We start from the raw sequence: 23,255 nt of genomic DNA, 5'->3' as shown, positions 1-23,255 counted from the left end.
GAACATAGATCTGACGGAGACATGGAGCTTTCGGTGCATGTTTATTGCATTAACAACTGTTTTTTCTGTTTACTTCTTTATTTCCTGTCACGTGTTTATCCATCGTTTATTACTGATGAAGTGTTTTTTTTCTCTCACTTGTGCTTCGCTTTTGTTTTTCCTCCTTTTCACCCCTCCGTTCTGTTTGCATGGCCCCCTTCCTCTTCTGCCTGTGTTCATGCATGGGACGGGATGGGAAGGATTGGAACCACCGAGCTGTCACTCAAGTAGGCTTCCGTTTGTTAAGACTTTGCTCATGTGCAGTTGTGTCTCGCTGTATATTTGTAGGGAGGCTCTTCATCGGGCCTCGACGACAACCACACACTCCAGATTTCATGTGACATTTATTCTCATAACAGAAGTTAAGCTGCGGTGCCCTGCGAGAGCGTGACAGCGGAGGCGTCGGTGCATGAAACAAATGTCACAAAGCCAGTGAAGTTGTGCGCTGCTGTTTTGTTTTCTCCTCCTAAAGCCTTTCATTGTCAGGAGATAATGATCAGATTGTGTTCTACGGCGGCGCTAAAGCTGCATGAGAGTCAATTTAGCCTTGGCGTCAGCTGTAATATTTAATTTGTGGCGAAGTGATTGCAGCTACGTGACACAGTTTGATGTAGCAGAGGCAGCTTTGGAGCAGATTTGCTGCATGTGATTGGCTTTTGTACAAAAGGGAAACGGCCTCAGCCGCATGCGGCTGATCATAAAACCCGTCCAAAGTCTGTTTCCATTCAGCTCCACTGCAGCAGCACGACGCCATTGATACTGTAACTGAATTGTGTTGGAGGTCGGATCCGTAAAGTGAATTTCATGGAAGCTGAGGGGTCCGGCCGGGAGCGGGATCAGATCAAGTGACAGCCAGGGCTGCAGTTGTACTCACATTGCAGACCACAGCACATTAGCGGATCAATAGCCCTCCAGCGGGCGCAGGCAGAGCCCCCCATCAGCACCCAACTGTAAAGTAGACTGATGGGATTGCCATTGTCTGTTTGGATTGAGTGGCTGTTTCGATATACAGTTAAGCTGAGTAGACATTTAGCTGCTGGTTATGTCACGGCTAGAAGTTGCGAAGCGTTATCAGATCGCACACCAGTGTTTTTTCGAATCAACTCTGCACACAGTTTGTTAACACTGTGGCTCTCGTGTCGTATCTCGCGTCTTTAGAGCCACATCTCATCACCATCATTTCACAGCTTCTATATTATTTAGAATAGAAGTATTGTTAGATCCCAAAGCTTTTCGTTTTATTCTGCTGTCTATACATTAGGATGATCTGTAGTATAGCTCAGTTCTAAACTGTACCTCCTTATGATGAACTTTTTAGTCATAGAACCACATAAATGTTAATATGGTGCTAATCAATGCTTGACTTTCTCATTTCTTCCTCTGATGTGCGCGTCTTGTGTATAATTTCCCCTTCAGGGCATCAGCAGCCTGTTCAGCTCCCTGAAGGTGGTCCGGCTCCTCCGTCTGGGCCGGGTTGCCCGTAAGCTGGATCACTACATTGAGTATGGGGCGGCGGTGCTGGTGCTGCTGGTGTGCGTCTTCGGACTGGCCGCTCACTGGCTGGCGTGCATCTGGTACGTCATGGCTTCACTTTCTAATAAGAAAGATTCATCAGTGATTTTCGTTCCGATTTCAGGTTGGAGGCGCTACTGTATCCAGAATGCTTGGTTTTACCCTAGCTGTAGCCGTTATAGTAATAGCGCAGCCAATTACCTTAATGAGGCCATTAATTAAGCTAATTAATGCACTAATTAGCTGTTATTTTTGACAAGATGCTTGTTTTCCAGCATTAAACATGTATGTTTGTTGTTCCCTGAAGCCTGAAAGACTTAAAGCAGTTTCAAGAGAGTTTGCTATTCCTCATTAATATTCAGGTTTAAGGCGCACAGGCTTCCAAAGAGTAATCAGATCAGCTCCCCTGCAGGGGGCCAGTGTGTTGGAGGCATGTTGTGCTTGATTTCTAATGTTTGTGAGAGTGTCTAAACACGCGCACAGCGACACAGATGCCGTCGTTGACGTGTTTTATGCCGAACACAAGGATCCCTGTTATTTTTACATCATTATTTATTGGCAGTTGTGTATCAGTCGAAGAGATTTCAGGCATGTTGTGCTCGCATTTCACACTTCGAGTCAGAACTCACGAGGCTCCGACAGCAACACAAGCAACGCGCTGCCCCACAGCGACCAGTCCAACCGCACTCGGATGCCAATAAAAATAGCTCCCGTCTCGCTTCCCTCTGTGGTTTCTGTGGTTGCCATGGCGTCTACTTCACAAAAGTTTAGCCATCATCAATTCGGATGACAGCAGCAAATTGCCACATCTGCTGGCAAAACACGAGTCTTTCATCTCACAGTGTTGTGCTGTGTGATATTAGATGATCGGTCGGTAAATGGGGAAATCTCTGGACTGATCCATTCAATGCCGCTCGTTTTATTTACATGGTGTCAGTGACGTTGCGTCTGAGACGCCGCCGCACAGACTGTCGCTCCGGGTGCGTCGACAAACGTGAGGACTAATTGGACTAATCAGAACACAATGACACATGAAGAATCCAGGAACAGCTTCACGTGCATGTGTGAAGCAAACATAATGTGGATGTGGTTCTGATTGTCTGCACGGCTCATGCTCGTGCAGCAGTTTAACAGCACAGTTTGGCCCGTGATGCCCAGATGTGGCTTCTGACTTTAGTGAACTTGCAAACGTTTCTTCTGGCATCACTGAGGTTTAAACAGTAGCCATGGTTAAAGTTTTAAAGAAAACTATTTTAGAGTGAAGGCGATAGTAGGTTGATTTTTAACGTGTGTGTGTGTGTGTGTGTGTGTGTGCGTGTGTCTCTGTGGGTGTGTGCGCGTGTGTGTGTGTGTGTGCGCGTGTGTGTGTGTGTGCGTGTGTGTGTGTGTGTGTGCGTGTGTGCGTGGGTGCGTGCGTGCGTGCGCGCGTGTGTGTGTGTGTCTCTGTGGGTGCGTGTGCGTGTGTGTGTGTGCGCGTGTGTCTGTGAGTGCGTGTGTGTGTGTGTGTGTGTGTGTGTGTGTGTGTGTGCGTGTGTGTGTGTGTGTGTGCGTGTGTGTGTGTGCGTGCGCGCCTGGACTCCAGGTACAGCATCGGCGACTACGAGGTCATCGATGAGGACAGCAACTCCCCGCGCATGGACAGCTGGCTCTACATCCTGGCCGAGACCATGGGGAAGCCGTACCGCTTCAACGCCAGCGGCTCGGGGAAGTGGGAGGGCGGCCCGAGCAAGGACTCGGTCTACATCACGTCTCTGTACTTCACCATGACCAGCCTCACCAGCATCGGCTTCGGGAACATCGCCCCGACGACGGACGGAGAGAAGATCTTCGCGGTGGCCATGATGATGATTGGATGTGAGTGTTGCTCGTGATGTGTAGACGGTGCAGCCGCAGCAGTCGTCACGGAGGGAAACCAATGGACTGAACTCTGCTCGACCCGAGCGAGACCGTCTGGGTCACAGAGGCACTTCTACTGCGGAGCATGCGTGGAAGCTGCTGTAGAAGCTGCTGACCTCGGCCGTTCATGCAGGATGTGTTTTCCTGGGTCCGACTCAGGCCGACGCTCCCGACGTTCTTAATCCGTCAAAGCGAGGAATTAGCTCCGGTGTGAACGTGGTTGTTTCATTTAACTCCGACCTGCTTCGTCTTAGGAGACTTCATCATAGTTGTAGACAGTGTTACAGAACAGCTGCTTGGGGAAATAATAATTACTGCAGTACACACACACACACACACACACACACACACACACACACACACACAAAGGATTTAACTAAATCCAGTCACTTTGTTTTTGGCGTTTTCTAGGTTGCTTGTCAGTAAAACCGAATCCACAGCCTGGTGAACACTCCAGCTGGTCCACTTTAACACACGGATGTTTACAGTACAACACACACCACATTATGCTCATTACCCCTGTCTGCTCTGCCATTGTGCTGAATTATTGAGATTTTCTGGAGCGTGATGCCTCCCTCACGTTGCGCTTCCTGTATTTCTGAGGTGCCTCGGTTGAATCCGTGAGCGAGGCATCGACTCCTCAGAGGCTGGAGTTTAGTGGAGCATTCTGAAACAAAATGTAGTTTCTTCCAGGCGGTTGTCGGGCTCGCGAGGAGATGCTTCGGCACGCGGAGACATGAATCATAAATCAGAACAAAACTATCAACAAATCAAACACATCCTGAGCCGACTGGTGTGACTGGGAAGCACCTTTTTTGTTGCTGTCGACACGAAAGCCACGAAAGCCACGAAAGCCAGATTCTAATTGCGTTTCCTCCTAACGAACAGCTAATCGTTTGAGGAGCAGGCGGGTCTGGATCGCGTGCCCCTCTCTCCACATCGCAGCATTAAACATTTATAAGGGATCCTCTGCTTGTGCAGCTCTCATGCAGTGTGTGCAGCGCCGAGCCATTATGTGCGGCTGCACGTGGAGAGCAACACCTCGCAGCAATAACGGACGCTGCCAGATCAATTTAGCACAGAGCTCCCTCCAATCCCCCTGCAATAAGTTCTCACCGAGGCCCCGTTCCCTTTTTTATTATTTCCAGCCACAGTCTCAACCTCGTAGATGGGAGGATGATTGTTCCTGCGCCGTCGCTGCTCGAGCGGCTCACGTTTGTGAGTGCGGCCGTTGGAGCCGGCACGGAAAAAATGTCATTGTGAGATGCAAATCATCCTTAACGCTGTAAATATCTAAAAAGCCAGAGAGCCTCGGGAGGATTCAGTTGTAGATGCAATCTACTTTAGTCCGTGGCTGTTCTCTATGAAATATGGATGCCCTGATACTGTTCTATTTTTACCATCAGCACTAGATCGGTGCTGGCAGTAGAAGATCACAGCGTGACGAGGGATTTGGAGGGGGGGGGGGGTTGTTGGCATGGGGAAGAGGGGCACTATACATATGTCCTGTTTCTATAGCAACCGTTGGCCTGGGGCTGGAGTTTCTGACAAGTGTCGTAACTACCTTCAAACAAGCCAGCTGTTGGATGCTGAGCAACGCTGCGCTGGAGTCGTGCACGTCAGCAAGTCGCGAGCGGCGGCGGCGCTGCGACCGGATGAGGCTCTCCTCCACGGGGACCGTTGTGTTTCCTTTGTCACAGCGTTTTCGGCTCCTCGGAGGAGCGAGCGCTGCCATCTGTGCTCAAGCGCGAGGTAGCGCTTCTCCCAGAGCTTCAAACGCAGACTGTCAACTCGTCCCAGGCCGACTGAGCTCAGGCCTTTTGACTTTGTGCAGACATTATAACAACGATGCTAACGAGCTAAAAGCACAAACCCGCCTGATGACGGCAGCGCGAGCGAAGGTGATGAAAGGACGAGCGCTGCGTTTGTCCTCGCCCTCCAGGAGTTTACATGCTTTTTAATTAGTATTATTCCCTGTGCAGATTCTCACTACTTTGATTCGGGATTCAAGACTCGGGCATGCAATAAACAAACAGGCACCGACTCCTGCGCAGGTTACTGTCATCACTGAGGATAATTGAAATGTGTGGCTGGCATGTTTCTTCTCTCCGTCCCTTCTAGCAGGGCTAATTAGGGCTCCATTGCCGGGAGAACACTGCACACAGAGCAGACATCTAATGGCTTTGATCCACTGGCGTACGCCAGCTGTTGCACCAGTCGAACCACCCAATCACCTCTGAGGTGCCCCGCCGCACGCTTTCTTTCCTTTACTTTGATTCTTCCATCACCAGACAAGGAGAAATATATTCAAATCCTTATTTAGTGGGATGTAAGCGGGAATGGAAACACGCACTTTAATGCAGATGTTTTAACTGAGACTGAGGGATTCCCACGTCTTCAGGCACATTAGGTCTAATGCATTATGGAAAAGAGGCCAGTGTTTGTTTAAAAGCTGCCAAGAAGCTTCTCATATCTTTCATAGTTCATTTACACACACAAGTTTTCTTTTTTAAAACGCAAATATTGGAGAATTAATTGTCTTTTTGACCTTTCTTCTTCAAACTGAAAGTGGTTTGTGTTTGAGATTCTCCACCCACGTTACCGGAGCTTTGCTTTCGTCTGCAGCTCTTCTGTACGCCACCATCTTTGGTAACGTCACAACGATCTTCCAGCAGATGTACGCCAACACCAACCGCTACCACGAGATGATTAACAGCGTTCGGGACTTCCTCAAGCTCTACCAGGTGCCCAAGGGCCTGAGTGAGAGGGTTATGGACTACATTGCCTCCACCTGGTCCATGTCACGGGGTATCGACACGGAAAAGGTACAGCTCCACATGCTGGATCTGTGTTATTGGCATCATCATCTTGCAGAGCTGATGATAGAACGGTAGTAAAATGGTAAAAAAAACAGCAAAGGCACTGTTTTGTTTTCTATGATGTGAAATAAGATCAAGTTGTTGGGTTCTGTGCTTGTTCCCCCTCGGCCTCACTACAAAAGGTGGCGTCTCCTCCACTGTTCATGAGAAACAGCATGACTGTTATCGAAACCAGACAGTAACTGACTGTTAATGGCTGCACGTGCGTGGAAATTACAGCTGAAATCACAGATCCACCGTATTCGAGCCACATCACCGCTTCCTATTTAAAGACACATCCCAAACCACTGTCAGACACAAATTCTGATTGTCTAAGCTCAACTAATCTGGTATTTATAATGCGCTGAGCTTGCGCTGCTATGTATCATTTATTTGTATGCAGCTGCAGTAAAGGGTCTAAAAATGGCACGTAATCCTTTTTCTGCTTGACATTCATCTTCAAAGAGATTTGTTTTAAAGGCTCCTGCAGCGACCTGCCTTCCTGGTGATTAGGTGGACGTAACCACCAAGCCGGACTGAGCTGCCACCGGCTGTGGAGAGACAAATAATCCCCTTATTTAGCCAACATTTCCGCCCGGCCTGTAAAATATGAGCCCAACAGCTGCGTCACGTCGCGCTCAGTGTGCGTCCGTCCACCGTCCTGTGTCTGCAGGTGCTGCAGATCTGTCCCAAGGACATGAGGGCGGACATCTGCGTTCACCTCAACCGCAAGGTCTTCAAGGAGCACCCGGCCTTCCGTCTGGCCAGCGACGGCTGCCTGCGAGCGCTGGCCATGGAGTTCCAGACCATCCACTGCGCCCCCGGCGACCTCATCTACCACGCGGGGGAGAGCGTGGACAGCCTGTGCTTCGTGGTGTCGGGGTCGCTGGAGGTCATCCAGGACGACGAGGTGGTGGCCATCTTGGGTGGGTGTGAAGCGTGGGACCAGGTCCACAAATGCACAGAGGCGTTTGGTGGTCGGTTCATTTGGACCCGGCCTCACTTTCGATGCATGTCGTTAAATCGCGCTGACAATTAGTAATGGAGTTCACCAAATCTGAACGACACGTCGGAGGACCTGCCCCAGATCTGCCCTAAAAACGTAAATAATTCAGTGTTTTGTTTTTTTTAAGAGTTCTTTTGCTTTAATAAAATGAGACAGCGGAGGGAGTGACTGCTGCAGTCGCCTGGTTTATTGGAAGTGAAAGCCTTTCGTTCAAACTGTCCTTCAACATAACAGTCGAGCAGCGCAGCAAAGCAGTTCCGTTAGAAGATCTGAACTTGTCTTTTGTCCCTGTCTGTGTCGCTCTTCGTTCTCTTCACAAAGATGTTTTCCGCCGCGTCAGGACTTAAACGGTCCCGTCTCTCCGCAGGTAAAGGAGACGTGTTCGGGGACGTTTTCTGGAAGGAGGTGACGCTGGCTCAGGCCTGCGCCAACGTGCGAGCGCTGACCTACTGCGACCTGCACGTCATCAAACGCGACGCCCTGCAGAAGGTGCTCGAGTTCTACACGGCCTTTTCCAACCACTTCTCACGGAATCTGCTGCTCACCTACAATCTGCGAAAGAGGGTGAGCGAGTCTTTTCCCGCCTTCCTTCAATCGGGTTCGTCTCCTCCGCCAGGTTATTATTTTTAAAATGGCCCTTTAAATAACGAGAACTTGATTTTGTGGACGTTTAATTATCATCCTGAAACTTTGGGGACCACTAGTCCAGCTAATCAGAAGTGGGGATAGCTGTCCAATAAGCAATAAGGCTCCTAATCGCTACAGGAGTTGATTTTCTCTAGAACAATTACTTTTAATATGTAAAAACATTTGGCTCTGATGGTCCAACCGAGTTCTTAGAAATGAACAGCTGTGATTAGAGTGTGCAAGTGAGACTGAATTGCCTGCACATGCGCCTGTTAAAGCCTCTATTCACCAGGCATTCATACAATTAAAGGAACCCAGAGGCGGACGCTGGCTTTTAATGGAGAACGTGAGGTCGGGGTTTTTAACCAGGGGAAATCCAGCATGAGACGCTGAGCAACCAGGTGGTTGAAGGTGTGAGGACGATGTTGCTAGGAGACGGAGGGCAAAAACCAACAAAACAATGATTTCGACGCATTGTTTTTAGCATCGTGACGGAAATAGCAGCCTTCAGTTCAAGTTCCAATTAATTAATGTCGTCAAATGCAACAGTCAAATCTAACTGACGGTCACTTTTATTTACACGACTTTCCTTGTAGATCGTCTTCAGAAAGATCAGTGACGTGAAACGGGAGGAAGAGGAGCGGCAGAGGCGTAAGAACGAAGCCCCTCTGAACCTGCCTCCAGACCACCCCGTCCGCAAGCTCTTCCAGCGCTTCCGCCAGCAGAAGGAAGCTCGCATGGCGACCGGCAAAACGGACCTGGACGAGCACGACGTCGAGAAAGGCCCCGCGTACGTGGACGTCCCGGTGGCCACGGCGGCCATCAAGACCACCAGCATCGTCACGGTGACCGAGAGCCCGGCCACGCCCTCGTCCTCCGCGCCTCCGGCCTCCTCGCCCCCCGCCTGCGCCGCGTCGGACAAGGCCAAGCTGCAGGTGCCGTCGGCCATGTCGCTGATAGCGTGCCGCGCCGCCGAGCCGGTCAAAGTCAAAGGCTGGGGCCGCTTCAAGGAGTCCATGACCAAGTCCGACAACTGGAACAAAGTGTCCAAGGCCGAATCCATGGAGACTTTACCCGAGCGCGCCAAAGCGCTGGACTCACAGATGTCTCTGAAGAAGACGGACTCGTGTGACAGTGGCATCACCAAAAGTGACCTGCGCCTGGACAAAGTGGGCGACTTCCGCACGACGCCCCAGGACCACAGTCCTGTCCAGCCCCCCGAGACCCGGCACCCCTTTTACCCCATCCCCGAGCAGACGCTCCAGGCCTCGCTTCAGGAGCTCAAGCTGGAGCTGAAGGACGACCTCAAGAATCTGAATGTAAAAATGTCAAGTCTGGAGGCGCAGCTGGCAGAAGCTCTGCAGCTCCTCAAGTCAAGGAGGTCGAGCGCTGGCTCCCCGCTGTTCGACATCTCCAGACCCGCTTCGCCAGAACTGGATAAAGAGGATATCTTCTCTTGAAACACGGTGGAACCTCAGGCATTAGTTAGCGTAGCTGGGAACTCAGCTGGAATCCAGTAATATCTTACTGGGAGGCTGAGGCTGCACTGGGCGCCGCGCGGAGGTTACGCTGCGCCGGCCTCCGTCACACAGCAGGTGTGGGGAGAAGTCCAGATCTGAGTGTCGTAACACTGAAAACCCGAAGGTTAGTTAAAACTGACAGCTTGATGTTTGTACATATAATTGAATTATTTTTCCATTTTCACCACAATGGAAAAATATCTCGAGTGTTTTGACATTGGCTTGAGTCCAGACCTGTTCAGGTCTAAACCCAGGAACATGGTTGTTCTTCCCTGTTGGAGTCCCAACAAACAGCATGACCCACTGGTTTGATATTGGTTCTTTGCATGACACAACGTAGACGTGTGCCTCAAAATGCAGACGGTGCATTTGTCATTAACTGATGTTGCATGCAGACTCATTTGCATTACTTCACACTGACTGTGGAAAATGACAGTCTTTGCAGATGTTGAAACAGATGAACATCCTTCAGCGACTCATGAACTCGATTATATTAACTCCCAGCATCATTATGAATTATACAACACATGAATCTGCCCAAGCAATCTATTTTCAAAACCTTCCTTCAGCAGAGCTGAGGATTTCCATAAACCACAGATAGAAAAATAATGCAGCGTGAAACAGTAGAGCAGTGAGCAAGTTATTTGTTTTTCCTGATTGTTTCCGGCCACATTGTTTTCACTGATGTAGATGTTTTTCATTTGAAAGCCTTACTGACCTTTAGGAAATGCCTGCATTTACAGAACCACGGTTAAAATGTGTTGGTCTTTATGCAAAGCAGGGACATTTTTAAACAAACAGATGTCACAACTTTACACAGCTTCAAGTCAGGATGTCTTGAAAGACAGATTTCATGTACAGTTAAGGATTTTGGATTATAAGTTATTTAATTTAATATACTAGGTGTTGTTCTTTTAAAGGGAATGAACTGCACCTGAAGGTTGCAGAGTAGTCCAGTCGCAATAAGTAGATGTTCAGAAACAAGAATAACAAAAACTAAACAAATTTAATCACTCATCACCACTTGTACATTTTTTTGTTAATTATCAATGTAAATTAATGCACACATACAATGATTGTGTTTTAATGGAAAGAAGGAGGAAACAAAGGGATGAACTACGTCTTAGAGCATGTGTGTGGTGACGCACTGTAAATCATTATTTATTTACAACAGAGCCCCTGATACTGTAAGTAAAACAGGAAAAATATGCATCAAACCAAAAGTAAAGCAGAACCACGCGTTCTGGTGTCAGGCAATAATTATGCATATGTCTGAAAATCAAGTATAATTTAATAAATGACTCCTTTTAAAACGATCAGTGTTTTTACAGTTTTACATATTGTAGATTTATTCAGATCAAGGAATCAATGCAGTCAGTCTATCATTTATACGATCAGCAAATGTATTTGTATTTCGAAAGCAAATAATGTTTTAAAGTGTGGCTCAAAACTTAAATTAAAAGCAGGTCCTTGATTTTATCGTTACTGCACAGTGAAAGCGTTCATGTGGCCAAAATGACATTATTATGTATTATTTATTATTATATACATAGATAATTTATGTTCCCCCATGTCTTCTGTCTTATGAAGATAAAAACAAGATGAGACAGAGCCAGCTGAGAGGAAAAACACATTTTGTAGCCATTTCCATCAAAAATTCAGATTACTAAAAATAAATGGACGCGCCATCGCAGAAGTGAGAAGTGTTTGGTTTAAGGCTGATGTTTATAGGTCTGCTCTCACAAAGGATTCTGATTTTAGAGAGAAGGAAAGCACTAAAATCATCACACTGCGACCTCGCCATCACAGAGGATTCATAAAGCTGCTGCTCACGCAAGCAAAGCATTCAGAAATCAAAAGGGGGCAAAAATGGGTCCTGACAGAGGCACAGAGAGCTAAATGGAAGATTATTCAGTTTCTGTGATTGGGACTGACAGGGCAGAGGTCTGTACACGGATTCCACGTTCAATAACGGCATTCAAAGGTGTTTGGACAGATATAGTTACAACTATGGCTGATTTCTAGACTTAAAATGATCAAAGAGGTTTGAAGACATTTTTATTTTTTAGTAGTTTAGATTTGCAACATAAATTAATTCACTAATTTCCTTCCCAGCTCCCCAAGAAAAATACAAAAATAACTAAACTATGTGTCACTTCGAGCAAATCATCACAGACATTTAATTAACAGGTTTTACTGTTGAGCAATTAAAATGACATTTACTGTATTAGATGGGTTTAAGGTTCTGGCTGCGCTGCACTGAATAAATACAAAACACCTCACACAATATGGTGGAGGAAATGAGGAGAGATCACAGCATTTGAACTGTTGCCCTCATCTGTACATTAACTATGGAGCTGACGAACTTAGAATCAACAAACTGCTACAGGAACGTTTCAGAATTCCCACCAGCACATGTATAGCTACTGAATCTAATTAAAACACATTACATGTTCACTTTATGTGTGAAATCCAGAATGTAAAAACGAGTTGTAGCACAAGTCTCGATTCTAGTGGTTGAGTCAAGATTAAACAATCCCATTGAACTTCAGCTCCATATGTAATGTGCGCTTGATACAAAATCATGATGTCAAAGTAATTTAAGACATTGTATGTTAACAAAGTCTGTCTTAAACTTGAAGTTGCATGACGTGGTCAGAGGTTTTAATCTGAAGCACAGACGTTTAAAGGCTAAATTCAGACCTGTGAGCAGTTGCCCAGTTAAAAGTCCTTCCACTTCATTACATCTGCATATTTTATGATTATTAAAGACATAAACTTTGATTGCTACTGAGAAGCATGCAGCACTGTGCCTTCGTACTATAGCCCCATGCTCCTTGCTGTGAGGGATGCAGTGTTTAATATCTTTCCCAAATGGTTTGAACACAGAACTATTTTTGTGGTCAGCTCTAGGAAGCTGCCGAGGTATTGAACCCCACACACACGATATATGTATATGCACAGATTATATTGCAATGTTTAGATTCTTGATCAAGAGGTGGAACTTTGTGTTTATGTTATATGCACATGCCTCTGTGTTCACACGTAATGTGATGAAAAATGTAACGACTTCAAGCACAATGGGAACTTTATGAATTATGACATACTGTACTATTCATTATAAATATTTTATACATACTGGACGCTGTCTGTGTTCGTCTTTGTGCTTTCGTTCCCGTCACTGATAGCAGCACTTGGTCGGAAAGTGTAACTCAGCAGGTGGATTCTCCTCCTGATCTTCTTATGGCTAAATCTCTGCGTTTCGGCACATTTAAGAGGATTCCTCGTTGACCATCGCTCGCGCTGAACCTGCTTAATGTCACAGATGTAATAATCCCAAAGAAATCAAGTAATGAACTCGGAACAACACTCTCATTACCCACTGATAGAACAGCTTGTATTGTAATACTCTCCAAAACTCACGGACCTAGTTTGGAGTTAGGAAGTTGCCACACAGTCCCATCTGTTGTCCTGACTGCTATTGTTTGAGGGTCACGCTGGTGCCGGTGCTGGATCCAGGCCCAGCTGTCGTTGGGTCGGAGCAGGTTCCTGTTTCATCACAGGGCCAGTCGTTCCCTGGAGTGATTTGATTTCTTATTGTAGACGATGAGATTATTTTACCACATCACACGCTACGGATGACACAGTAAGAAAACCCTTCCTTACTGAAACCAGAGTACATGATTTATTGCACTGTAGCTGTCAAATTCTATTACTTCTATAGAAATCTCAAAGGTAAAATGAGGCTGTTTTAAACCTTTTTGCTTTTGAGCAAATTAGCAGGCGTTTAGTTTGTTTTTAAATGGCGACAACAGCGAAGCTCAGTGAGTTGTTGCACTAGAAACAAGGTTAATAACTATAAACAAAGATTTAAATACGCGAGTCTCTGAAATCTGCACGCTATCGGATAAATGTCATCTATTATCTGCGTTGGATTAAAAGCTTGTCTTAAGCGTTAAAGCTATGCACTTATAAACCTTGTATAACTGTAATAAACGAGGACACTGAAGTTAGGACTTCCTCCTTATACTGCACCATTGTGCAATACTTTATCAGAGTCATATGGCCAAGATAGATTGAGGGTCCACATTTTATTTTACAGTTTATTACAATAACACAAACTTAATGAACATGTCTCAGCTCAGCTCAAATTTCCTTCTATAACATTTCAGGTGCTCTTGAAACTTCCACAAAATGCTGTACAATAAATTCAAACCTTTTTAAGTTTCAGCTCAGCTCTGCAGCTTGTGAAAAGTGTGTGATCAGCGGCGCTTTGGCCAAGTTCGGAGCAGTCAAGTGGCCGCGGGCCAGACGCCGGCAGGTGAGGACAAGGCGCCATACTCAGCAGGTTCTTCTGGATCCTCGCTCCCATACGCAGTCAAGGTGACTCATGCTGGGTGAGAAGTCCACTCCAGCCCAACCTGAGCAAAGCAGTAGAGGAAAGCCAGCATAGGCGGGGTGATGGTAGACCAGCCTGGAACACAAAACCAGTGCACTCGTGTATTTTAACTAGAACTGGGACTGTTTCAATTTTAAACAGCGTGCAAATTTGTGTCGGAGGTTCGAGCAGGCAGGTGAGCACAGCTGTGTGCACCTCCTCCCCGACTGGCAGCGCTCCAGGTTATCTCACTAACCTGCACCTGCAGCCACAATGCCTCTCAATGGTCTATTCTTTTCTATTCATGTCAAAATCTGATTCACACACAAGCAGGCTGCTTTATGCACAGCTGTACTTTTCCTGTTTGTGAAAATTAAAACGTTACGTAGGCCAATGCTAGAAAAAACATATTTGTGGTAAACATTATGACGTTTTTTTGTAATTAAGTGTCGAAATTATCACAGTTCAGAGCAAAACGTGTTATATATTTAACGTCCTTTAGCCGAGAGCCGCTCGTGCCAAGACACCCAGTGTTTGTCATTGCAGGTTTATTCATTTCATTAACACCCTCAGTGTGAAATATACTGTTGTTCACCCAGTCAGCAAACGTCTGCTGTTCAGATTTCCAACTTAGCATCCAAAACACAGAATGAGTTCTTTGACTGAAAAGAGAAGCAAATTTTGGAGTGAGCTGCTTCAACTTTTCCATTATAAAGAAACTCAAACTGCCGAGCTAATTATGAAGCCTTGGCGAGGAGACGGAGAGTGGAATAAACAAATTAATAACCTATTTTACTCAGTTGCATGATACTATGGCTCTAATCAGACAGCGCTGCAATTATACCGCAGTTTCTTTTGCCATTTGATTAACAGAGTCCTTCAAGTTGAGATGATGTGAAAAGGCCACTTGGGGAGAGGCAGCTCAAAACTAAATATAAAGCTGATTAGTGATCACGCAGAATGTGCATCTCACTTAATTAGAAACAGTTAATCTCTAGACAGATATGTTATCAATCCTCAGGATCTACTGTATATCAGTAAAATTACTACACATGACCACACGCAATAACACCATGTTATCAGTTTACTGACCAGGGGCCAGAGGAAGATAACACATGCAATTCACGGAGTGTCGACTTCTTATTCTGAATAATTCACAACAGAAATGGCTTTTTCAAATCCCCCGCTTTATTTTTAGGTTTCTCTTAACTTATTCACACTAGGCCTACAGTTACTGTGTGTATGAAGGGGGTCAGTACTAGAGGCCATAATGAGATGCACCCGGAATATTACTGCTGTCGAGCTGCTTGGACTCGACACAGTCCAGTCTAGTCAAGCGATGAGGAAAACCAGAATGTAGGAGGAGGCTGCCTTTCCTCCCATCCAGATTACTGGATCGTGTGTGACATAAAAGAGGAGGGTTTGTAGAATTATTATGGTCCAGAGCTGTTCCTGCTGCGATAGCGTTGACAAACACACTGTAATCTACCTGCTCAGCACAAAGTTCACAACCAGCTGGTAGAAATAGTGGAGCAATTAAAAGCCAGATATTTCCCTCTGGAGACAAAGAGACAGTTACAGCGTAAATAAATATTGGATTACACGGGCTGCGTTGCCAGAAAAACAGCTTCAAATAAATGCTAATGTTGCTCCATGTCTGCTGGATGTGTTAGCAACTGTTTGCTATTATATAACACTGGTACCCACTTTATAAGATTATGTCAGCGTTGTGTTTACTAGGTCTGTTTTTTTGCCCTTAAGAGAAAAAAAAACGCCTGCATAAAAATAAGTAAACTAAGCATTTTAATTAATCATTAATTACGAGAGCTTATTTATAAATGATACAAACACTGATGTCAATACTGAGCTGAGTCCTGGGCACTAACTACGCACTTGGCCCGGTGGCAAGTGCCACTGGTTGAGACTGATTATCATGTGTAGACAGGCTTTAGAAGAGCCTGCCATTTTGCTTTAGGTATCAAACGAGCCGAATCGAGATGCAGGCAACAAAACGGGAACTGGCACCACGATGAAGGAGCTGCCTTTCAGTTGGATTCAGTTTGTTCATCCAGCTGTTTAAAAGCAGTCTCACTACCTACTGGTCATTACATCAGTTTTAACAGTCATGTGAGCTGACCTAAATGTTGGAGGAGCATGAATTTGAGCTTCAGTTTAGCTAAACCGTCCAGTTTAAAGATCACATTACTAATGCTCTCCCGCAAATACTGATATAAAATACCAACAAAACAGTTCTGCATAATAATGATACCCACATCCAATACAGTGAGCGTCACGAAAGTCAATTTACCTTGAATGAAGACGCGCTTCCAAAAGACTCTGGCAACATGTATCCCCCCAAGGAACACTAGATTAGAAAGGATGAGCATGGCAGTGGAGAACGCAGAGAGAAAGGCGATGCAACGTCTTTTCATTGCTGGGGAGAGCTTCTGCTCCTGGGAAATCAGTAAATAATTAAGGAAATTGGAAGAAAACCATAAGAGATTTTCAGAAGAAAACAGGGACTGTGACCAACAACTAGTCAGACGTGTCGAGATCCAACCAGTTTTAGTCCAATGTTTTGGTACACAGATGAATCGGTTTCACTCACAACAGTGTCATGAACAAAGGGTGACGCAAACAGAGATTTCAGTCCATTTTCCATCAGAACTCCAGCCCAGTTCATCAGGGCCCAGTACTGTAGGTAGTCGTTCCCACCGTGCCAGAGGCAGACGAATCCAAACGCGAGGCCAGTGGACAGCATTTTGTAGAGAGGACCACGCCGTGAACCTCCCAGCGGGACATAAATGTATCTGAAACATTTTAAAGCAGTGATGAACACGTTGTTAAAGCGCGCCACAGGAAAAGATAATTGTAATAATAGACAGTTTGTGATTTTACAATTGCACAACAAAGGGGTTTTATAATAGCACAACAAGGAACAGATGAGTTACAGATAAGGCCTTTAACAAAGAACATTATTTGGTTTAAATCAAATAAAGGCTGCTGCATTGCCTTGTGTAACATTTCATTTCTGGGAAGTTGTTAATAATGATGATGAGTGAATGATTCCAAAGTGGTTTCTATGAGTCACACCAACCCCTGATTAAATCTGACGCTGTTTTCCATGTAGGTTAATAAAGTATTAAAGATTAATACAATTTTGTTCATTCATTGGTTTACAATTGGACTCAGCTAAAGTTTTTTCCTCAAGATAATTATCCATACTGTATGTGCAACCATATAAAGTTAAGTCATGCTTGCATGTAATTCAGCATTTTTCATTCCTCTGTATAAAAACCACAGTTATAGCCACTTTAGCCATATTATTATCCCACCATTCAGTAAACGGATGCGTCCATGAAGAGGTACAGTGTATCAAAATGTCACATCACTTCAACACACTTAGAAACAAACATCACATTGTGTCTAATGCTGCTGAGCTAGGAACTAATTATCGCAACCATTCTGCGGTCAATCAATGTTCCTTAAAGATGAGCCAGCATTTCCGAAGCCTTAAATAGAGCAGCCAGCTGGGACACGTTGGAGGATAAAAGTAGCGTGCAAAAACAGATGGAGAGATACCAGAGTGTTGCCAGCCAACACTGACTATCCAAGTAAAGTCTACCTGCACATAAATAATTCAGATGCAGTATACAGTGATTCTTAAAAAAAGATAATTAAATTAATTAATTTAGTAATATACAGTAATGACACGTGATTACTGTGAGCAGAGGACGCACACAACATGCAGGATGCTTCATAGACTGGGTGTAGGACTGTTTGTTCATTAGTTCTTAGAGACATACTGTACGCTGGACTTGATCTTCCTTGTTTAAGTGCAATCAAGACCCCTACACACCCACGTATTTATACAATTACTGTAATATTCAAATCAAACACTTCTCCTCAAATGCACTGTGGCTGCAACAACTCAATCAAACGACCAGTGAGGGCTCTTTTATTGGCCGATGACTGTATGTGGGTGAAACGGAGAACCTGAGGCACAGTGGCATACAGGCAGTGAAAGCATAATGGAATGGCAAAAAAAAATGAGCCACTTAGCTGCCCAGGGAAACGGGGTGTCAGTGAGTCATGTAGAGCACATCATTTAACACCTATGCACTCATGGAGCGCTCTTCAGACAATCACAACTGAATTTCAGAACTGCATTAAATCCTCTTTAAAAGCACTTTCGGTGAAGAAGGAATGTCAGGGCATTGTGTCATGGGTATCATTTTGCATCTGCAGCGGCATAATTGCAAGTGATGCCATTAAGCAGGGGAGAACAATTTCCAATGCACATGGAGTAAAATGGAAACTTGCATTTGCAATTTAGATTCTGGGATCCTTAGCAACAAAATCTGAGCCACTTTAAAATCTGATATGCTGAATTTCATTCTAAGCTCGTCTTTAGCATCTGATGAGTACATGTGCATGTACACCATCACATGCGCTAATTGGAAAACAACAGCTAAGACACAGAACATCAGCGTGAGTGTGTATTCTGACAACCATGCAACTGTAATGTTTCCTTAACACGTCAACCAAGTGGACCATCAACTCCCAACAGGCTGCATTCAGCCGAGTGTGCATCATTAAAAGCAGACAAACTAATAATGTGCGCTGTCCAAAGTACAAGTGAGCAAACACACAATACTCCCATTACGTATGCACATATTAAACAAGGAGGCATTTCTCCAGGGTGCAGGAACAGTAACGCAGCAGAAGAACTATTCACCAACAACATGCAACCTCATAATCATGAGAAAGCCGAAATGCAAATGCAGCATCCTCGCTCCATTATGATGATACACACGGGCAGGCAGGTGTAGAATGGCAGCTTTTGTTAAAGAGATTCAGCTAATAAGTTCAAGGTTTTGGAGGAAATTAGCTCTTTACACTTAAGTGTGTAATAAATAACCAATATAGCACCTTTAACACAACCAGACTAAACAGCACAAAGCGAAACAATCTGTACATGTAACCCTGTACGTAAATAGAGATCTAAATGGAAGGAAGGTTTGACTGACATTCTATTATAAGAGTTTCTATTTGATTTAAATGACATTTCATATTTTGCCGAGTAATAACATCTGAATTAATCTGTCCGCCACTCATGAAGTGCCTCTTACCTGATGAGCCATCGATACAGACCTTCGTCAAAGTGCCTGAGAGTGAACAAAAAAAGGAAAAAGGCACATCTGAGTCACACATTTACATAATAAGAGTGACTAAGAAACACCTGAGCACCAGGCTTTGTAAAACCTGAGGCGTGAGCACAATATATGAGAAAGGTGTCTTTGCCATTAAGAAGATTGGAAAGAGCGTTTTATATCTCCCTGTCTATAAACCGGAGCGGCCTGTTGGTGATGTCTGTTGACAGCTTTATGCATTCCATCAGTGCTGTCAACACTGGCCAGCTCAGCACACGCAGGCTGGATTGAAGTGCATCAGTGTCAGCGCGCTGCTCGAATGGGTCGACGGCCCCTTACTGCTACACAGAACACGCAGCCTTCTGCCTCAGCTTCATGTTTTCTAAATTAAGAGAGGGTTCATTACATTTAGGAACACAGCGATATTCTTGTGAGAAGGTCACAGAAATAACTCAATGTGACAACAAGCTCATACTCAACCATCCGTTTTAGGCTTCAATACTCTCGGATCTATAATATATTCAGACTGGAAGCTGTCACATATTCTTTAAATCTATTACAAAAATATGTATTATTATCATTTGTATTTGTCATATACATGAACAGCATATATTTACTACTTACTTTCCGGAGTGTTGCTACAAAACGTGTTTATTTAGGAATAAAAAAGGAATGAATCTGGCATCCAAATACACAACTGGTCCCAGTGTACAAACTATTTTAGTCTCAGTCTGAAAGAATTATGTAATGTTTCTAGTGTGGGGGTGACCTGTTGTTCTGATTGCCACCACTGCCAGAAGATGAAACACTTTTCTCTTCCCTGTCTGAATCTGACTGCTGTCATACGCTTTAAGAACATTACTGCACTTGACATTAAATCTGTCTTAATCTCAGTCATACCTTTCTACATTTTCAAGCCCCCAAAGTGTATTTATTTCATTTATATTATCCTATTTACTGTATGTTAGTGGTTTAACTTGGTTCCACATTATGGTCTTACCTCCACATTCCTGTGAAACTATACATGATGCTCACACAACGAGGAAGCTTGGGGGGCACTAGTTTATCCAAAGTAGCCAGCATGGAAGGAAGGCCAAACAGCACCAGATACTTCACATAGAAGAACTGGACGAGGGCCAAGGCCAGACCACCTGTCACAGGGGGGAGAACAGATGCTCCAAGTAACAGAAAAACTAGGATATGGACAGAGGTGCGGCTCAGAGTTTATAGACACTTCCACATCTGCAGATGTCAAGGAGGGGAAAGATGAGGAAGCAAATGAGTGCATTAATTAGTGACATCTCACCCGTACATCTAAACAACTAGCATGTAAACAGTGTGCATGTAAGCATTAGATCACAGCAGCCACCAGGGTAAATTACGAACATTGACACAGACAGTCCAACATAAGCAAGACACAGCACAGATTTAGAACAACTAGATAAAGAGTTAAGGACAAAAAGGGAGTTAGTTAACTAAGTACTGTGGGGGTTATATCTTTTTAAATTCTGTATCTCAAAAATAGAGACGTACCCAAGGCCCAAGGTGGAAGAATTTCTAGATAGGTTTCATTAGCCTGGATGGAGTGCATGTACATCACATGGATCATGTATTCTGCAGTGCACCACCACAGAATGAGCCGTCCTGATGTGAGCAACAAGTGACTTACAGCTGACTCATCCTCAGAGGGCCTCTGCATCTGCAAACACAGGGAGTGATGTTGTTGAATGAACCCTCATTACAGGGGTCGGAGCCAAAGACCAAACTCTTACCTTCTCAACGTAGTCTTTGTATGTGATAATGGGCCCATTGTAGAAAAAAGGATGATAGAAGGTGTATGAAAACAACCAACAGAGCTGCACAGCTTCACCGCTGGCTGCAGGGCTCCAGCAATGCTCCAGGCTGAAGCTGATGAAGCGCAGTCCACAGACAGCAACACTGAAGAGCAGCAGATAGTACTCCTCCTCCGTCGTATACCAGCTTTTCTGTGTAATACAGTGGGAAGCCAATTATTTTTAACACATTGCTGGGAAATCCTGTTATTAATAGTGACAGTTTGACACATAATTCTGATGCTTTTTGAAGTCAGTCTTTATTTAAAGATCAAACACTCTTTCCACACATTCATAAACATATGCTTATGATGACTTTAATGAGGTCTGCATAACAGCACTATATGCTTTCAAAGTCACGTGTCGATGGAGATTCAGTCACTCAGGTCGTTCCAAAAGTGGACATTCCGAAGGCCAACCGCAGGCGTCAGTTGGATGCAGTTGTATGATTGTGTGGGGGTGAGCACAGAAGAAAAGAGCAGGATTTTTAGAAGCAAGAGCAGGTTTGTCTATTTCTAACCACTGTGACTGCAGCAGGGTTTTCTGGACACATCAATACTTTATGTGTCTGATACAGTGTGGTTCAAAGGGGTTTATAGTACACAGGTATGTCACTAAAACAGATGACTGCGTCTGACATTAGTTAAATGAGATTAATTCAACTTTTATCTGGTAATAAAATAGAATAGTCCAGCTTTCTTGACAAATGTCTGCGCCTCCACTTAGTATGTTACGCCCTCTTGTGTTGTTTTACAATATGACAATTAGTATATGTCAGAATTTAGTAAGCAGTTAAATTAATGCTTTATACTAAATGCATGAAAAACAGGTTCCACAACCCACCTGGATCTCCTGAAGAGGTTGGATGTGAAGTGTGGACAGCAGCAGCAGGTTACATGTCCACGACAGAGCAGGCTTTCGCAGCAGAGCCACTGAAAAGGTGACACCTAAATGTACCAATAGCACACTCACACCTTTGATTCCCAGCACAGTGCTCGCTGCTAGGAGGCCATATAATGTGAGTGCATGCACCTTGAGCTGTTGGAGAGAAACATACAAATGCCTTAGATCAAAAACGACTCCCACTTACAGTAACATCCTGTACTAAACCATAAAGGAAAACCAGGTTCTTGCCTTCGGACAAAGTATGCTAGTCAGCCTCGATATCACGCCATGACCAGTCAGGCTCCACAGTAACGACCGCTTTGCACATTCAGTCCATAAACTCCACTCGAAGTCAGATGGATCCTGATAAACACAACTCGTTTAGCCAAACACATTGAAGTTGGGTGAAAAAGCATTAGACACAAAACAGCTTCAACTGTTCACTTTACAGTTCTAACATGTTATTAGTGGGACACAACATAATGCTGTAAAGCTAATATTGGGATTTTAATCATCAACTTACTCTCTTAAAACCCTCAATGAGTCCTTTTTCTAACTGGAATGCTCTTTCTAATCTTGCTTCATGGTCTAAGAAAAAACAGACAGAAAACAACATTTTTGTTGCAGCTTGTCTCTCAGTTTACTGATTTAGTGTTGATGTATGTCACCTTTGGAGAACCTGTGCAGCTGGTAGAAAGAGTAGAGATGAGATCCAAAGGACAGCACCCAATATGTGAGGAGCTCTGTCCATGGCAGGGGCGCATGCAGACGCTGCGGTTTAGATGTCATCAGGACACTGAGGTTTAGAAACACAAAGATTAAGAAAAATGCATGATGTGTCACATGAATAATTTGACTATACAAGATATTATATAGTAAACTTATTTAACATAATGTAGTAGGCTAGTTAACACCTTCTTATAATAGTTAGGATAAGATAAGATTCCAATTTTAAGGAAACGCATTTATTGTTAGCGAGTAAAAATATGTTTTATTTTGAACAATACGATGCCTGACCGAAATAATGGCCCCGTTTTGATTTCAAGCGCGTGCGATTAGAGGCGTTGCTAGGCAGCGGCGCCACTACTGATCGAAGACGTGACGTACGTGGACGCACAACGAGCACCCGGGAAAACGCACAGTGAACTCAATAACGGGCTGACGTCTCGAGTGGCTAAAAACAGCAAACAGGCAGCGCAACGTACGACTCTGGCGGAGGTTGGAAAACCACTAAAACCAAGTCGGCACGTGTGTTTAATGACTGCCACCGGCTTTATCCCCACATTCCTACGTTAACGTACCGGGAAACTTCGGCGTCATGTGAGTGAACGTAAGCTAATGTCAGCTAGCCTGGCTAATATGTCACCCGTGTTGCTTGCAGTATTACCTAATACTGCGTTCATGTCCTTGCTTTAAGCTGTACACTGTGATATCCGACTGTGCTACACCGCTTCTCTAGTAAACGTCCGTGTGTAAACTCCGGTATCCAGCATCCAGAGGTTTCCGAGGGCTTCATCGCTTTCCTTCTTTCGTTCTGTCAAACGTTTTC

At 44.6% G+C, this 23,255-nt stretch overlaps 2 protein-coding genes and 1 long non-coding RNA gene across 13 annotated transcripts in view; 2 read left to right on the top strand and 1 right to left on the bottom strand.

Moving 5' to 3' along the window:
• Positions 1 to 12,596, top strand: part of kcnh1a (potassium voltage-gated channel, subfamily H (eag-related), member 1a) — a 21,457-nt gene extending 8,861 nt beyond the window's left edge. For 3 of the 5 annotated variants that reach the window (XM_055502484.1, XM_029127856.3, XM_029127857.3), the window contains 7 exons: positions 240 to 266; positions 1,456 to 1,613; positions 3,134 to 3,405; positions 6,073 to 6,272; positions 6,979 to 7,231; positions 7,679 to 7,875; positions 8,535 to 12,596. In XM_055502484.1, coding sequence (XP_055358459.1) covers positions 240 to 266; positions 1,456 to 1,613; positions 3,134 to 3,405; positions 6,073 to 6,272; positions 6,979 to 7,231; positions 7,679 to 7,875; positions 8,535 to 9,398 — 1,971 coding nt within the window. In that variant the 3' untranslated portion in view covers positions 9,399 to 12,596. The remainder of the gene's footprint in view (positions 1 to 239; positions 267 to 1,455; positions 1,614 to 3,133; positions 3,406 to 6,072; positions 6,273 to 6,978; positions 7,232 to 7,678; positions 7,876 to 8,534) is intronic. The other 2 variants (XM_029127858.3, XM_029127859.3) reach the window with 1 other exon arrangement.
• On the bottom strand, positions 10,446 to 23,251 carry hhat (hedgehog acyltransferase). Of its 7 annotated transcripts, XR_008692572.1 has the most exons (14): positions 23,094 to 23,251; positions 22,375 to 22,502; positions 22,230 to 22,294; positions 21,956 to 22,069; positions 21,665 to 21,859; positions 20,762 to 20,974; positions 20,523 to 20,688; positions 19,990 to 20,140; positions 18,969 to 19,004; positions 16,445 to 16,646; positions 16,145 to 16,289; positions 13,675 to 13,879; positions 12,886 to 13,034; positions 10,446 to 12,767 (listed from the first exon to the last, which is right to left on the bottom strand). XR_008692572.1 is itself a non-coding variant. In XM_029127861.3 (12 exons), the coding sequence occupies exons 2-12, from the start codon at positions 22,493 to 22,495 to the stop codon at positions 13,847 to 13,849; spliced, it is 1,494 nt and encodes a 497-aa protein (XP_028983694.1). In that variant the 5' UTR covers positions 22,496 to 22,502; positions 23,094 to 23,251; the 3' UTR covers positions 13,531 to 13,846. The 7 variants fall into 7 exon arrangements, 5 of the variants coding, with proteins under 5 accessions (XP_028983694.1, XP_028983698.1, XP_028983695.1 ...); XR_008692571.1 differs by having other exon boundaries at positions 10,446 to 13,034; XM_029127861.3 differs by lacking the exons at positions 10,446 to 12,767; positions 12,886 to 13,034 and having other exon boundaries at positions 13,531 to 13,932.
• Positions 22,783 to 23,255, top strand: part of LOC114842241 (uncharacterized) — a 7,304-nt gene continuing 6,831 nt past the window's right edge. Inside the window, exon 1 of the long non-coding RNA XR_008692573.1 lies at positions 22,783 to 23,026. This is a non-coding gene — a long non-coding RNA (uncharacterized LOC114842241). The remainder of the gene's footprint in view (positions 23,027 to 23,255) is intronic.

This window comes from Betta splendens, chromosome 15 (assembly GCF_900634795.4).
Source record: "Betta splendens chromosome 15, fBetSpl5.4, whole genome shotgun sequence".
Taxonomy (NCBI): Eukaryota; Metazoa; Chordata; class Actinopteri; order Anabantiformes; family Osphronemidae; genus Betta; species Betta splendens.
This window is presented reverse-complemented; position numbering and strand designations above follow the sequence as displayed.